The following is a 17,900-nucleotide window of genomic DNA, read 5'->3' on the forward strand; positions in this document are numbered from 1 at the left end:
TACGTGCCAGGCACTGTACTAAGCACTGGGGTGGAAACAAGCAAATCGGGTTGGACAGCCCCACCACGTGGGGCTCACAGTCTCAATCGTTATTTTCCAGAGGAGGTCACCGAGGCCCAGAGAAGTGAAGTGACTTGCCCAAGTTCACCAAGCAGACGAGTGGCAGTGCCAGAATTAGATCCCAGGTCCTTCTGACTCCCAGGCCCGTGTGCTATCCACTACGCCATGCTGCTTCTCTCCCTTAGGTCCTTAACGGCACAGATCTTAGAAACCAAAAGGGAAAGGGCACAAGTCAGAGAAGGGTTTTTATTTTCAAGCTTTTTTCCATCTCTGAACAATTTCACCCCATCTCCCGTATAGCGTCTCTCCAGAGCTGCCTTTAAACCGCGTCCTTTTCAAAGCAATCCCAGAAACCGATGGAGCAGCGGAACGAACGTCGTCGCACAGAGGCCGACCGAAGTATACGTCACAAACTTGTAGGGCACCTCGATTTCCAGTCTCCTCCGGGCTTCTCGGTTCCCGGTGGCCACCCGGAACCACGAGTAGAGGACTTGCAGGGAGAGGCTGCGGACAAGCTGACGGACCAAAAGAACCACCACGATCCCCACCGTGAATTTGGTCAGTCCCAAGAGGAGCACGCCCCAGGTGATGGGCGGGATTCCCCGAAGAACGTACTTGGTGGGCTCCGACGCCAGCTTGAAAAAGTGATTTATCCAGAAGCCTAGAGTCCCTCCGGCTCCTGCCGCCAGAATGGTGGTTGTGTCGGCTCTGGTCGGGCTGTAGGATTCTGATGCCGGGTAGTTATAGCATAAGAAGAAAGGCACGACTAGGACGAGTATTGGGAAGAGCGGATTGGCTGAATGCAGGTGATCGATCAAGTTCCACGCAGGGTAGGTGACGGCAATTAGCAACCCGGTAATCAGAGCTCCGCAGACCACGTCCTGCAAAAATGAGAGGAAAAAAATAGAATTCAAAGGTATAGATACAGGATTTTTATTTAGTTGGCTTATTTTTAGTCTCATCTCCTCCCAGCCTATAGCTCCGTGGGGATGAGAAACAGTTAAAAAAAAATACCGATTATGGTATTAAGCACTTTACTAGGTGCCCAGCACGGTACGAAGGACCGGGGAAGATCAATCAAATAATAGATCAGTGGTATTTATTGAACGCTGACTGTGAAGGCAGAGCACCGTACTAAGTGCTTGGGAAAATTCAAGACGACAGAGTTGACAGGAAAGTTCCCTGCTCACAGGAAGCTAGAGGGGGAGAGAGACAGTAAAATAAATTACAGGGATGCTCATAAATGCTGTGGGCCTGAGGGTGACATGACTATCTGATGCTTAAAGGGTACAGACTCAAGTGCATAGGCAACACAGAAGGGAGAGGGATTAGGGGAAACGAGGGCTTAGTCGGGGAAGGCCTTCTGGAGGAGATGTGATTTTAATGTGGCTTTGAAGGTGGGGAGAGGAGTGGTGTCTCATATATGAAAGGGAAGGCAGTTCCAGGCCAGAGGTAGAACGTGGACAAGGGGTTGGCAGTGATTCAGATGAGAGTGATGTTCCACGCGTAGGTTAGCGTCGAAGGAGTGAAGCGGGAGAATTATTTTGAAGACGGATATCGTCGTGGGCAGGAAATGTTTCTTATATTCTTATATCGTACTCTCCTAAGCGCTTAGTACGGTGCTCTGCACAAGGTTCGTGCTCAATAAATACGACTGATTGATATCGGCGGGGTTAGGTAGGAGGGGGTGAGCTGATTGAATGCCTTAAAGCTGATGGAAAGGAGTTTCTGCTTCATGCGGAGGTGGATGGGCAACTACTGGAGGAAAAGGGGGATTTTAGCAATGTCGTGAAGGTAGGCCTGATGGGATTTGGTGACCGATTGAATGCGTGGGTTGAAGGAGAGAGATGAGTCAAAGATAATGCCAAGATTATGAACCTGTGTTACAGGAAGGGTGGTGGTGTTGTCTACAGTGGTGGGAAAGTCAGGGGAGGACAGGGTTTGGGTTTGAAAATGAGGCATTCTGTTTTGGACATGTTAAGTTTGCGGTGTCAGTGGGACATCCAAATAGAGATTTCCTGAAGGGAGATGGGCAGGGAGTATGTCTGTTTATTGTTATATTTTACTCTCCCAAGTGCTTAGAACAGTAATCTGCCCATTCATTCCATCATATTTATTGAGCGCTTACTATGTGCAGAGCACTATAGTACATTAAGCACTGATTAAATACAATTGAATGAATGAATGACGAAATGTGAAACTGCAGGGAAGGAGAGAGGTTAATAATAATAATAATAATAATAATAATGGCATTTGTTAAGTGCTTACTATGTGCAAAGCACTGTTCTAAGCGCTGGGGGACTATAAGGTGATCAGGTTGTCCCACGTGGGGCTCACAGTCCTAATCCCCATTTTACAGATGAGGGAACTGCGGAACAGAGAAGTGAAGTGACTTGCCCAGAGTCACACAGCTGGCAAGTGGCGGAGCTGGGATTAGAACCCATGACCTCTGACTCCCAAGCCCGGGCTCTTTCCACTGAGCCACGCTGCTTTACTGGAGGATTGGCGTGGTAGATTATTATTATTATTATATTTGTTAAGCATGTATTATGTTTCAACCAGTGGTCTAAATGCTGCAGCAGATAAAAGACAGTCAGGTTGGACACAGTCCTTGTCCCACATGGGCTCCACAGACTAGGAAGGAGAACAGGTTTGAAAACCCCATTTTACAGGCGAGGAAACTGACCCACAGAGAAGTTAAGAGATCTGCCCAAGGTTACACAGCCGGCAACTGGCAGACCTGGGTTTAGAGCCTGGGTCTTTTGATTCCCAGGTCTGGGCTCTATCCACCAGGCCACACTGCTTCTTCATGCCTGGGAATCATCCCATAGAGAAGTTAGATACAAGATAAGCAGGTCAGACACAGTTACTGTCCCACTTGGGGCTCTGTATCTTAAAGACGACACGCCAGAGAAAGGCTAATAATCCTGATCACAATCATGAACCACACACATATCAAATGTCAAAGGAAAACAGTGAAACTAGTGATTCTTTTTGACACTGCAGAGGACTGGGAACTTGAAATTCATATTTTGTTTTAAAACTCAAAATTACTGCCGAGATCAGCATCAGGTAAAGGTCAAGTGTTGATGCTCTCCTGAAAGCGAAAGAGGTGCAGTAATTCACAGACAATACTGCTGAAGACATATGGGCCCGTGGTGGCTGGCTTCCTAAAGTTTCCGGGGAGAGTTCACTGTCCTATTAATAGTAACATAATAACAATAATAATGGTGGTATTTGTTAAGCGCTTACTATGTGCAAAGCACTGTTCTAAGCGCTGGGGGATACAAGGCGATCAGGTTGTCCCACGTGGGGCTCGCAGTTTTAATCCCCCTTTTACAGATGAGGTAACTGAGGCACAGGGAAGTGAAGCGACTTGCCCAAAGACTCACAGCTGACAAGCGGCAGAGCCGGCATTCGAACCCATGACCTCCGACTCCCAAGCCCGGGCTCTTTCCACTGAGCCAAGCTGCTTCCCTAACATCGCCCCAGACATCTGAAACTTGCAAACATTTTTGGTAAAAACCCGTAACTTTTGGAATAGTCTGCACTTAGAGTCTTGAGGTGCTTTATAAATGGGCCACACCGTGATTCAGTAAATCTCTGACATACGCTGGGGTATAAAGAAAAATAATTTTCATTAAGATGATCATTTCTTATGCATTAGCAAAATTGATGGCAGGAAAAAAATCCTGGTGCTAATTGATTGCTTTACATATAGAGCTCCTCTACAGACTGTAAGTTCCTTGTGGGCAGGGAACATGTCTACCAACTGTGTTTATTATACCCTCCCAAGCGCTTTTAGTACAAACCTCTGTGCTCAATAAATAACTCCGATGGATTGATTTACATAACACAGCCAACGATTAAAACACAGAGTACCTCACTCAGCTGCAGGGCAAACAGTCTCCTGAAGCTACTAAGGATTTTTAAAAAAGATATTTGCACAAATCATTAAAATTTGGTAGCTGACCTTTCCAGAGCCTCTGGTTCTTGGTTGGAATAAAAAGTTACATATTAACCACGGGCTTGGGAGTCAGAGGACGTGGGTTCTAATTCCGGCTCTGCCACTTGTCTGCTGTGTGCTATGTGACCTTGAGCAAGTAGTCACTTAACTTCTCTGTGTCTCAGTTACCTCATCTGTAAAATGGGGATTAAGACCGAGAGCCCCACGTGGGACAACCTGATTGCCTTGTATCTGACAGCATTTAGAACAGGGCAGAACAAATACCATTATTATTATTATTATTAGTCGATGCAACTGTTTAACCACGCAAGAGAAGACAGGTAGAAGAGCTGATATTTTGGGTAGGGAGGTGCCCAACTGTCCAGGACTATGGGTGCCACATTGACCTTTTCAGCACACACCCACGCACAAGAGAACTTCACTGTTAGTGGTGTCTTCTTTGAAAACAAAGGAGAACTCTCTCTCTCTCCCTGACAGGAAAAGAGGATGATCATTTTGAGAAAAGGCAGCACAGACACTGTCATTACTAAAGGCTGCATGGAGGCTTAGGGTTCCCTGGTTCCCTCGAAACGTTCTCAGAAACTCCAGGATGTCGCGGTGGAGATACGCGGGAACGGTATCAGAAGTGGGAGAAGGTGAGCATCCACTCTCTGAAGAGGGAAATGGTTCATTCAGAGTCCAGCAGCCTAAGTCACATTTCCTCCAAGAGGCCCCTCTAAGCCCCACTTAATGATGGTATTTATTAAGAGCTTACTATACGCCAGGCACTGCTCTAAGCACTGCGGTAGATAGAAATTATCTTGCTAAAGCCCTCCCTTCCGTGTTGCCTAGGACTTGAATCTGTTCCTCCAAGCACTTTGATATCCGCCCCTCCGCCAGGCCCCCAACGCTTATGTACAGCAGATCCATCTGTGATTTTATTTTTATGTAAGTGTCCCTCTCTATTCTGTAAGCTCCTCGTGGGCAGGGGTTGTCCATACTTAGTCCTCTCTACTATATTCTCCCAAACGCTTAATACAGTGCTCTGCATTCAGTAAGTGCTCAATTAATACCACTGACTAATGGGTCGATACCCAGTTGGACTTCTCAGGGTGGCACCTGGAGAGTTTCCAGTCCTCTACCGGTCTTGGCTACGGGAGGGAGAGTCAAGCAGAGGCCTGTCCGTTCCATTCCTAGATTGGGCAGCGGCTAGCGAGTGGAAGGCGATCTGCTACAAGAGAAAACTCACCCGTGCTGGGCAGCTGCGGCAAAGGAGAGAATTGAGGGCGGAGACTCGAGTTTACTGTGTGGAAGGCGGCAAAGGTAAACCACTTCCGGATTTTTACCAAGAAAACTCTCTGGATCCACTACCAGAATAATTGCAGATGGAGAGCGGGGCGCTCTGGGAGAGATGTGTCCATGGCGCCGCTATGGGTCCGAAACTCAACTCGATGGCACAAGACAAGGTCGATAAGTAGCCTTCTTTCCTCCTTTCTCTCCTCTGAGCCTACCCGCCCCACCCCCTAACCCACAGTGCTATTTTTGCCAAATTTTACTTCTTTACTTGGCTTCTTTACTTCCTGATAAATTTCTTCTTCCTCGGTTTTGAGAAGCAGCATGGCCTAGTGGAAAGAGCACGGGCCCAGGCGCCAGAGGACCTGGGTTCTAATTCCGGCTCCGCCACTTGTCTGCTGTGTGACCTTGGGAAAAGTCACTTCACTCCTCTATGCCTCGGTTTCCTCCTCTGTAAAATGGGAATTAAATCCTATTCCCTCCTCTCTAGACTGTGAGCCCCATGTGGGAGAGGCACTGAGTGCAACCTAATTATCTATCTACCCTCGGGCTTAGTACAATGCTTGGCATACAGTAAGCGCTTAACAAATACTATTATTATTATTTGCACTCTTTTTCACGTGTTCAATTTTTAAAACTGTCCCTTCTCCAAAATTGTGTTGGGGTGTAAGTACAAATCAAAAAACATACAAAAAGATCTGAGCAAAGAAAAATCACATCAGATTTAGAACGCCTGGAATATGCTGAGATGTTCCCAATGATATTACCAAAATGTCAGATATAGTAAAAATAAAAATATGCAGCCTCTCACTCTCCCTATATCCTAGTAACCTTGGCCTTGCCCTCCAATCATCTCTCATTCCACCTACATATTCAATCTGTCACCAAATCCTGTCGGCTCTGCCTTCATAACATTGCTTCAAATCTGCCCTTTCCTCTCCATCCAAACTGCTACTACTCTGATCCAAGCACTTCTCCTGTCCCACCTTAACTGATGCATCTGCCTCCTCACTCACCTCCCTGCCTCCTCTCTCTCCCTACTCCACTTATATTTCAGTCCGTTGCACAGATCACCGACGAATGATGTAAGTTTATCCTAGGCAAATTATATACAATTATGATTTAAAAAATTCAATCCATGTCTCCCCACTCCTAAAGAACCTCCAGCGGTTGCTCATCCACCTCCACATCAAACAGAAATTTCTTACAGTCAGCTTTAAAGCACTCAACTAGCTTGCCCCCTCCTACGTTGCCTCATTGATCTCCTGCGTGGTTTGCTCCTCTAGCACCAGCGTAGCCACTGTACCCCGAACTCATCCATCTCACCGCCGACCTCTTCCCCACATCCACCCTTTGGCCTGAAATTCTTCCCCCCTCCAGATACACCCGACCACCACTCTGTCCATCTTCAAAGCATTATTAAGGACGTATCTTCTCCAAGAGGCCTTCCCTGATTAATTCCTCTTTTCCTGGGGTGCCTTTCCCTTCTGTGTTGTCTATGCACTTGGATCTGTGACCTTTGGGCATTTGATATTCGCCCCACCCTCAGCCCCATGGCCCTTATATATATATCTATAAGTTATATATCACCAATTATTTATCTATATTGTGGAAGCACAGTGGTCTTCTGAGTTGTTTGGTCTCCAGGCCTTCTTGACTGTCTCCTAACCATGTTGTTTAACTGAACAAGAGTAACTCCGGTGATTAGTGTCTCTAGGCAAGGTAGACTTCCAGAGGATGGAATGTGATGCGCCTTTAGGCCTGGACTCCATTTTGTCTTGCCAGGCCGTGAGAGAAGCAGCGTGGCGCAGTGGAAAGAGCCCAGGCTTGGGAGTCAGAGGTCATGGGTTCGACTCCCGGCTCTGCCACTTGGCAGCTGTGTGATCTTGGGCCAGTCACTTCACTTCTCTCTGCCTCAGTTACTCATCTGTAAAATGGGGATTAACTGTGAGCCTCACGTGGGACAATCTGATTACCCCGTATCTACCCCAGCGCTTAGAACAGTGCTCTGCACATAGTAAGCGCTTAACAAATACCAACATTATTATTACTCAGAGCAGACATATCACGTAGCCTCTCCTCCTTTGTTTCCCCTGTCCGGTTGACTGCCTTATCGGGGAGCTTGGTACGCCAAGGTCTTGAGACGGGATGGAGATGTCCCTCCCTTAGCAAGATCAAGACCCCTGGCCGGCTTATCAGTGGCATTTGCCCACCGGACTCTATAATAAGGAGCAGCGCTGAGCAATCAGTCGAGTAGAAATTGCCGTTTATCTTGAGGTACATGTCATGTCTTGTGCCCTTCGATTACATGCGAATCGAAGTCAGTCAGTCAGTTATATTTATTGAGCGCTTACGTGTGCAGAGCACTATACAACAGGACAATAGACACATTCTCTGCCCACAACGAGATTACCGTCTGCACCAGCTGTATATTAAGAACCTCTGAATTGCTGAAGTTGAGCTGGCCTTGACTAGTAGAGGAAACTCTACCCATCAATCACCAATCCCTACTAGTGCTAGAAGAAGTGCTCGGAGTAACGAACTCGTCTCTGCCCTACCCGCTCAAACACAACGCAGAACCTGTGAAGTTTTCTTCGACAACCTTAGTGTCCGTCTCCTCCTCTAGGCCGTAAGCACACTGTGGGCGGGAAATGTGTCTACAGATTCTGTGGTATTGTACTCTCCCAAGTGCTTAGTACAGTGCTTTGCATACAGTTAAGAGCTCAATTAATAATACTGATGATGTTGATAGTTAAAAAAAATAGGAACCCTCAATAATTTTTTTCTTACGGTATTTGTTAAGTGCTTATTTTGTACCAGAGGCAGTATGGCCTAGTGGATAGAGAGTCAGAAGGTCCTGGGTTCCAATCCCGGTTCCACCACTTGTCTACAGTGTGACCTCGGGCAAATCACTTCACTTTTCTGTGCCTCAGTCCCCTCATCTGTAAAATGGGGATTAAGACTGTGAGTCCTATGTGGAACAGGGACTGTGTCCAACCCAATTTGCTTATACCCATCCCAGAGCTTAATACAGTGCTGAGCACACAGCCAGGACTTAAATACCATTACTGTTATTACGAGAAGGGAGTGGGAGAAAAGGAAAGGAGGGTTTAGTCAGGGAAGCCCTCGTGGAGGAGATGGGCCTTCAATAAGGCTTTGAAGTGGGGGAGAGTCATGGGCATCAGAGCCGTTGAGTCAATTAATCCATCAGCGGTATATATTGAGCACGTATGAGCCAAGCACTGTGCTAGGCAGAAGGGAGTACAAGAGAATTAGTAGGCATTAATCCTTGCCCTTAGGAAGCATAGACTCTAGCCAGAGAGAACCTTCAGTCATATGATGTGAATGGCAGAACGCTGCAGTGAATGCTTATCACCCCCTTCCCGCTTTCCCCCCGCCCAAAATCCAGTATTGTGAATTGGCCTGAAAAATAAGTGCTGAACAGGAAATCCTGGAAGATCTATGATCACCAAATTCTTTCCCAGCACGGGCGGACATGTAAATATTTAAACCCGCCCATGCCGAGCTGCACTTCCATCCCCATTCCGTTGTTCTAATTCAAAAGACATCACCATTTAGGTTCCAACTGAAGGTTCGATATTTACAATCACAGACTAAATTTTCTCTGATAAAGTCAAAATTCCTTTACTTAGTAAGAGAAACCAAACCAAAAACATCCCATTTTTCTCTGATAGACTCTATTATCTTCTGGAAAGCTTGGTCTTTCTTATTCATTCTACCAGGATGATAAATGGAACCTAAGAGGCTGAGAATGGAAAGATGCCAAAGAAACTGAAGTTTAAAAAAGTTTTTGTGGGTGAATACATCAGTAGCCTCTAAATGAATATCTGCATTCCAGCTGAACAGGAATTCTTCTACCATAGAGGTCTTTCGGCTTTTCAGGGAGTGAGCCGTAATCCTCTTTCTAAACTATTAAATTTTGGCCAGTGCATATTTCCATTTGGGGATATACAGATTTACATTCTACCCCGATCATCTTCACCGGAGTATGCTATTGTGCATAACAGACGGTTAGCTAGCCAGAGAGGGCAGAGTGAGAAAACCTATTCATTCAATTGTCAAGAAAGAATGCATTCAGATTGTCGAACTATTTATCCGGTGGACTCCACAATTCTTGCATCCCTCAGTGTCCAGATCCCCTGCTGAGAATGTGAAGGGTCTTATCTGCCCTTGGCTGCCTCCGCAGAGTCAGCTGACACCGACTGTTTTACTTAATGCACAATCTGCCTTTGTGGTGCTTTTCAGGTATTTACATTTTTCCTCTCCCAGCATAATGCTGGGAAAGATTTTGATGATTATAGATTCCTGAGGATGCCCTATTGAGCACTGATTTCTCAGGCTGTTACAAGACATTCCATTTCTGTTTATTATTTCAATGAAAATTGATAGATGTTAAATGAAAAAAATAATACAAAAAAAAAAAAAAGCCCCTAACCCTAATCCCGTAACTATTGGGAGCACTATTAAGAGTAGGTGGACATTCGCAAATGCCCAGTCAAAAAATGCAATCCAAAAGAATGTAAGAGTTTGCCTTCTGGGGTTGCGACGAGAAAATAATTATCAAGGTTGTCAACGCAATCTGAAAATCTTCCATCTACCCCAAAACTTGGTATGATGATTGGCATAAAGTAAGTGCTTAAATACCACGATTATCATTATTTATTAATCTAAGATTTAAATTGGAAGTAATAAAAAAGACTGTAAGAGAATATCACCACGGTTTTGTATTGGTTTTGTGAGGCATATTTGACAAACAATATACCATGAAATATTTTTAGAATAAAAGCAGCAGGGCCTAGTGGACAAGGCATGGGCCTGGGAGTCAGGAGGAGCTGGGTTCTAATCCTGGCTCTGCTAATCATTTGTTGTGTGACCTCAGGCAAATCACTCAACTTCTCTGTGCCTCAGTTTCCTCAACTGTAAAATGGGGACACCTGTTCTCCCTCCTACTTAAACCGTGAGCCTCATGCGGGACAGAGACCGTGTCTGACCTAATTATCCTGTAAGTACCCCGGCCCTTAGAACAGTGTCTGACACTTAGCAAGTGCTTAACAAATACCATAAAAAAGTGCCCTCTGGGATGTGGTTACTGAGGACTTAGTGTATGTAGACCTTGACCTCAAGCAGAAATGATATTGACTTTTGAGCACCAAAGTGATTGTCAACTTTTAATAAACACATCTGGCCAAGATTACTTTGGTCTGAACTCGGATCACATTGACTTTTTAATCACTGTATATACTGTATATATATACTATATATACTGTGTATATATAGTATATATATACTGTATATATCTTCATCACCCTCTTTATTTTATTTTGTTTCATGAGATGTACATCACCCTGATTCTATTTATTTGCCATTGTTTTGTGAGATGTTCTTCCCCTGGACTCTATTTATTGCCATCGCTCTCGTCTGCCTGTCTCCCCCGATTAGACCGTAAGCCCGTCAAAAGGCAGGGACTGTCTCTATCTGTTGCCGATTTGTCCATTCCAAGCGTTTAGTACAGTGCTCTGCACATAGTAAGCGCTCAATAAATACTACTGAATGAATGAATCACTGAACAATGAAACTGTAATAGTAGCACCTAATATGTTGAGAGCACCAAATGAGTCACTTGGGAGAATACAATAAAAGTAAAAATCACAGTCCCTGCCTTGAGCAGCCTGGGCTGGGGAAAGAGCACAGGCCTGGGAGGCAAGGGATCTGGGTTCTAATCTCAGTTCCACCTCTTGCCTGCTCTATGACCTTGGATAAATCGCTTGGCTTTGCTGTTTCTCAGTTTCCTCATAGGTAAAATGGGGACCAGATACCTGTCCTTTCCCTACTTAGAGCCCCTTGTGGGATGGGGCCTGTGTCTGACCAGATTATCTCTTATCTACCCCAGTGCTTAGTACAGTGCTTGGTACAAGATAAGTGCTCAACAAATACCCTGATTATTATTTTTAATTATCTTCAATATATAAAAAACATGATCTTGAACGGTTACAGCACTCCGCTTTGTTCTGACCAGTGGAAAGATCGGCCATTTTTACCTCAATATTTTTAAAAATAGACTTTTAAAGTCACCATTAAAGGTTTGTCAGTTAGGGCCTAAGTTCCATGACGCTACCTACTGTTTCCTTCATTAGACTCTAAGCTCCTTGGAATGGTTATTTCATCTTTTTCTTAGTACGTTCCTCAACCTTAGTTGGATGCTCTGCAGGAGCAGGGCCTCAATTCTGTTGATTCTGACACTAGCACAGGATAAAATTTTGCGTTTTAATATTTTCAACTTACAGTGATGCCATCAGATGCTCACATAACTTTAAGGAAAGAAATCGTCTTGCTTTCTGCTCTAGTGTGTACTATCAAACGTTATTTCAAAAATAGCCCTAAACTGCTCTCTTGACTAGGTTGCGCAGGAGCGACACTGAGACAAACAAGTCTAAACAGCAGGTTTTCACGAAACAAATGAAGTTTATCCCCCGCCCATGATTTTCATTAATACCAACAAGTCATAACTTTATTTAATCTTCGTGCTTGTCAGGTCAATAGGATTATGTCTTCAGATCAAATAAGCTGTCGGGTAGGTAATAGACATCATCTTTAACAAAAGGTGCTACAAGTTTGACAACTTCAAGGAACAGACTCTACAAATGCAAAAAAAAATTAACGCTCAATCCTCTAACAAGTTCTTTACAAGTGGCTGGACTGAGGTGTTGTTGGGCAATTCCAATCCACTGAAGTTTGTCCTGCCTCTTCCTGGAGTGTTTAGGCTTGTCTTTTTGGGTTGAAATAGTCTAAGAGACTATAAAGACAGCTTACATTTTAAAAATTATTATTAGTCGTAGTAATAGTACAAATGTGGTCAATAATCCCAGGGAAAGCGAGAGAGAGAGAGAGAGAGAGATGGAGGCTAATTGGTGAGGGTTGAAAAATGAGTTTTACTAGAGCTCTAGAGATTTTTTGATAAAGCAGGATTACTAGACATCTATATAATAATAATGTTGGTATTTGTTAAGCGCTTACTATGTGCAGAGCACTGTTCTAAGCGCTGGGGTAGAAACAGCGTAATCAGGTTGTCCCACGTGAGGCTCACAATCTTCATCCCCCTTTTACAGATGAGGGAACTGAGGCACAGAAAAGTGAAGTGACTTGCCCACCGTCACACAGCTGACAAGTGGCAGAGCTGGGATTCGAACTCATGACCTCTGACTCCCAAGCCCGTGCTCTTTCCACTGAGCCATGTAAATCTACATAGATACACTGAATACTTTTATGTCTATCTCCCCATCATCATCATTGATCCATCAATGGTATTTATTGAGCACTTACTGTGTGCAGAGCACTGTACTAAACTCTTGGGAGAGTACAATACAATAAAGAGACACAGTCCCTACCCATAATGAGCTCACAGTCTACGGGGCGGAGGGTGGGGGGATGTTGGGGGAGAGTAGGTGCTCAATAAATACAATTCCTTGTACTACTATTTTAAAGACGTGCACCTAGCATTAAAATCTCAGAGTTGCCATACGAGAAAGGGAAAAATATTAAGTTGTTAAAACTGCAGTACAGCTATGGATGCCTAGAGAGGCTTTCATTCTTGGATAACACTTTACTTTTTAACTTGTACTTTGAGGCAAATTGATTTAATATGTGAAAGAAACCTGTGTTTTCCATTTTTGATGAAATAATTCTGTAGATTTGAATCTAGACGCGTCGAACTCAAGTAGAAAAGTTGTGCAGTCATTCATCAAAAATCGTGTCACAGAAACCGAGTGCTCCTGCTGATTTCTCCGGGCTCGCTGTTATTATGCCACCAAATCCAAACTTTTCTCCAGTCCTGTGCCTCTGCTGTTTTTTCAACTATAAGCATAAACCTTTCAAAAGCGTTCTTACTTTGCTGCTGGAGTCAGAGCCTCTTTGCATCTAAATCGCTGAAGAATCCCCCCTGAATGAGGGAGTCTCCAACACTGACGTATTTGAGCTTCATCGATCGTAAGTGGGGAGAAGTGCATGGCATAGTGGAGAGAGCACAGGCCTCGGAGTCAGAGGTTTGTGAGTTCTGATCCCCGGTTCTCCGCTTGTCTGCTGTGTGACCTTAGGCAAGTCACCTCACTTCTCTGGGCCTCAGTTACTGCCTCTGGAAAATGGGGATTGAGACTGGGAGCCCCATGCGTGGCTCAGTGGAAAGAGCACGGGCTTAGGAGTCAGAGGTCATGGGTTCGAATCCCGGCTCCGCCACCTGTCAGCCGGGTGACTTTGGGCAAGTCACTTCACTTCTCGGTGCCTCAGTTACCTCATCTGTAAAATGGGGATTAAGACTGCGAGCGTCACGTGGGACAACCTGATTACCCTGTATCTCCCCCAGCGCTTAGAACAGTGCTCGGCACATAGTAAGCACCTAACAATTACCAACATTATTATTATTATTATGTGGGACAGGGACTGGGTCCAACCCAATTTGCTTATATCCACCCAAGTGCTTAGTACAGTGCCTGGCACACGGTAAGCACTTAACAAATACCATTACTGTTATTATTATTATTATTATTGTTATTGTGTCATCAGCTTCATCTCTCCTTCCCAATGCTGGGGCCCTGAGGCTTGACTTCCTCCCAGAGTCAGGGGCAAGAGGAGGAGAGTATATATCCTGGGCCATTGATAGAATAATAATAATTTTAACTGTGGCATTTGTTAAGCGCCTACTATGTGCCAAGCACAGTACTAAGTGCTGGGGTGGTTACAAGCAAATTAGGTTGGACACAGTCCCTCTCTCACTTAGGGTTCACAGTCTTAATCCCCATTTTACAGAGGCGGTAGCCACAGAGAAGTCAAGTGACTTGCCCAAGGTCACACAGCAGACAAGTGGTAGAGCTGGAATTAGAACTCATGACCTTCTGACTCCCAGGCCTAATGGAAAGAGGATGGGCCCGCAGGTCACAGGATCAGGGTTCTAATCCCAGCTCTGTCAACTGCTTTCTGCGTGACCTTAGGCAAGTCATTTAAGTTCTCTGTGCCTCAGTTCCCCTGTTCTCCCTCCTACTTAGACTGTAAGCTTGTTGTGGGCAGGGAATTTGTCTGCTTATTGTTATATTGTACTCTCCCAAGTGCTTAGTACAGTGCTCTGCACATAGTAAGTGCTCAATAAATATGATTGCCTGACTGACTACTTAGACAGTAAGCCCCATAAGGGACAGGGATTGTGTCCAACCTAATTAACTTGTACCTATCCTAGGGCTTAGCGCAGTGTTTGACACACAGTAAGTGCTTAACAAATATAAAAAAAAATAAAATAAAATAAATGCCACAAAATATCATAAAATAAGTGCTTAATAAATATCATAAAAGCCCCTATCTCTGAGGAGGTTCAGGCCCTGCCTGAACCTGAAAGTATATGCTTGAACACGCATATTATATAAATTAAAGGCACACGACTAATAATTTCCAAACCCAAATGGAACATTACTCTTCAGATGGTCCTATCATAGCACGGGTTCAATTTCAACCTCAGACATTTCATTTGGCTCCATCGATTTTGCCAGGGAACATGTTTTTCTACCAATTCTGGTTGAAGATCATCAACCAGTTCTGCATGTTTCCTTGGTCAACCAAACAATAATATTTATTGAATAATCCTGCACGTTGAGGACTGTACTAACCATTTAGGAGGGTCCGATACAATCAGTTGCCGAGATCACAGCCCTCAGGGACCTAAGAGTCTAATGGAGTGCGAGAAGGGGCGGAGGGAGATACTAAAATATTTAATCAATCGACGGTACTTGAGTACTTCCCATGTACAGAGTACTGGATTAACCGCTTGGTTGGTTAATAGAATTGGCGGGCACGATCCTTGTCCACAAGAAACTTAGTCTACAGGGGGAGACAGACGTAAAAATAAATTATGGATAGGGGAAATAGTAGGGGATAAAATTAGAGGAAGAAGGAGAAGGGGATATGTACATGAGTTAGTGCTTAAAGAACAGAATAGGCAAGATATAATAATGTTGGTATTTGTTAAGCGCTTACTATGTGCAGAGCACTGTTCTAAGCGCTGGGGTAGACACAGGGGAATATATGTACAGAAACATATACAGGGAAAATATGTACAGAAACCTTACAGGGTTTATAATACTTAAGTGACACAGAAGTGCAGAAACGGCAGTTGTTAGGATGTAAGCCGGGAACTGACTTGCAGCTAAGAATTACATTTTTTCTGACGTCAATATTCAAAAATCCTCCCTTCTAAGAAAGATCAGAATCCAGGATCAGATAATGATAATAATAATGATGATGAGAATGATATTTGTTAAGCGCTCACTATGTGCAAAGCACTGGTCTAAGCGCTGGGGGATACAAGGTGATCAGGTTGTCCCACATGGGGCTCACAGTCTTCATCCCCATTTTACAGATGAGGTAACTGAGGTCCAGAGAAGTGAAGTGATTTGGCCAAAGTCACACAGCTGACAAGTGGCAGAGTCGGGATTAGAACCCTTGATCTCTGACTCCCAAACCCAGGCTCCTCCCATTGAGCCATGCTGCTTCTCTACTAGAAAGAAGCTTATTAATGGATTGTAGATGGAAAACTACGGGGTTTAAGATGATGCAATTTGTGTGACTGCACACACACCCATACACTCACACACACACAATCCCCCCGCCACGCCCAAATGCATAGGCAATGCAGCATCATTTAAAAATGGGGATTAAATCCTACTCTAATTTAGACTGTGAACCCCAGATGGGACAGGGATTGTGTCCAGTCTGATTATTTTGTATCTACTCCAGTGCTTGACACATAATAGGAACTTAATATTATTCTTGGTATTGGTATATACAGTCGAGGAAACCTGCAAAAATAGGGCATACCAACTGCCAAAGTACTATGCCAGTAGATGGGTGGGGATCCATCTTAAGCCTCTATCTGTTGCCAATTTGTACATTCCAAGCGCTTAGTACAGTGCTCTGCACATAGTAAGAGCTCAATAAATACTGTTGAATGAATGAATCAAGTGCTGAAATAAATAATCAGATAGGATGATCAGATTTGACCCTGTCCCTGTCCCACCTACTTAAACTCGGGTCTTTCCCTCACTGAGAAGCAGCATGGCCTAGCGGATAAGACATGGGCCTGGGAGTCAGAAGCACCTGAGTTCTAATCCCGGCTCGGCCACCTGACTGCTACGTGACCCCGGGAAGTCAACTTAACTCCTCTGTGCCTCAGTTCCCTCATCTGTAAGATGGGGAGTAAGACTGTGAGCCCCAAATGGGACATGGACTGTGTCCAACCTGGTTTATTTATATCTGCCCCAGCCCATAGTCACCACTACCATAAAAAATTCCAAAACCTGGAATTCAAATTCACTCCCTTTGAGTCAAGCAAGAAATCAATCAGTGAACAGAACTTACTGCTTGCAAAGTATTGTCCTGAGGACTGTTACTCCCCAATATTCCCTAGATATAGCTGCTCCACAGAACTCCCTTTCCTAACCTCAACTTTTTCATCAGGTTTAGGGCAATGCCGATCTACTGCAAGCAAGCAAGCAATATGCACCAAACTTCACGGGGAGAAGGGGGAAGTGCCAGAAACTGAGATAATTCTTTACATTTACAGATAGATACGATTCTTAGTTCTCCACCCATTATTTTAATGGGCCAGATACTCCACCAATTGTCTTAGGCCGTCGAGTCATTTCCGACCCATAGAGACGCCACGGACACAACTCTCCCGGAACGCCCCGCTCTCCATCTGCAATCGTCTGGGAGTGGATCCATAGAGATTTCTTGGTAAAAATACGGAAGCGGTTTACCGTTAACGCCTTTCTCGTAGTAAACTTGAGTCTCCACCCTCGACTCTCTCCCAGGCCGCTGCTGACCAGCACGGGTGAGTTTTGACTTGTAGCAGATTTCCTTCCCCTCGCTAGCCACTGGCCGAGCTAGGAATGGAATGGACAGGCCTCTGCTTGACTCTCCCTCCCAAAGCCGAGACTGGTAGAGTACCAGAAACCCTCCACGTGCGACCCTGAGAGGGGACTTTGCCAATACAACTCCTATTTCTACTAAAGGTGACGGATGGAACCCTTCTGGGATCTCCTCCCATACTAGCATTTTATGAATTTAAATTAAGGACTTTCCAAACCCAGAATCAACTAGTATAAGTGCATAACATGCTGCTTCCTTGCAATAAACCTCTCTGGACTCTTCCTCCCTGCGCTCTCTTCTGGCTCCTCCGCAGGTAGTTCCGGATTCATTCATTCATTCAATAGTATTTATTGAGCGCTTACTATGTGCAGAGCACTGGACTAAGCGCTTGGGATGAACAAGTCGGCAACAGATAGAGACGGTCCCTCCCGTTTGACGGGCTTGCGGTCTAATCGGGGGAGACGGACAGACAAGAACAATGGCAATAAATAGAGTCGAGGGGAAGAACATCTCGTAAAAACCGATGGCGACTAAATAGAATCGAGGCGATGTACAATTCATTAACAAAATAAATAGGGTAATGGAAATATATACAGTCGAGTGGACGAGTACAGTGCTGTGGGGATGGGAAGGGAGAGGTGGAGGAGCAGAGGGAAAAGGGGAAAAAGAGGGT

General features: G+C 44.8%; 1 protein-coding gene and 1 non-coding gene across 2 annotated transcripts in view; both read right to left on the reverse strand.

Moving 5' to 3' along the window:
• Positions 1-292: 292 nt before the first annotated feature.
• SGPP2 (sphingosine-1-phosphate phosphatase 2) overlaps positions 293-17,900 on the reverse strand; it is a 179,451-nt gene continuing 161,843 nt past the window's right edge. Inside the window, exon 5 of the mRNA XM_029068172.1 lies at positions 293-941. Coding sequence (XP_028924005.1) covers positions 396-941 — 546 coding nt within the window. The 3' untranslated portion in view covers positions 293-395. The remainder of the gene's footprint in view (positions 942-17,900) is intronic.
• On the reverse strand, positions 17,200-17,337 carry LOC114816023. The gene has a single exon (XR_003763801.1). It is a non-coding gene; the product is annotated as a small nucleolar RNA SNORA7 (small nucleolar RNA).

This window comes from Ornithorhynchus anatinus, chromosome 1 (assembly GCF_004115215.2).
Source record: "Ornithorhynchus anatinus isolate Pmale09 chromosome 1, mOrnAna1.pri.v4, whole genome shotgun sequence".
In the NCBI taxonomy this organism is placed as follows: domain Eukaryota; kingdom Metazoa; phylum Chordata; class Mammalia; order Monotremata; family Ornithorhynchidae; genus Ornithorhynchus; species Ornithorhynchus anatinus.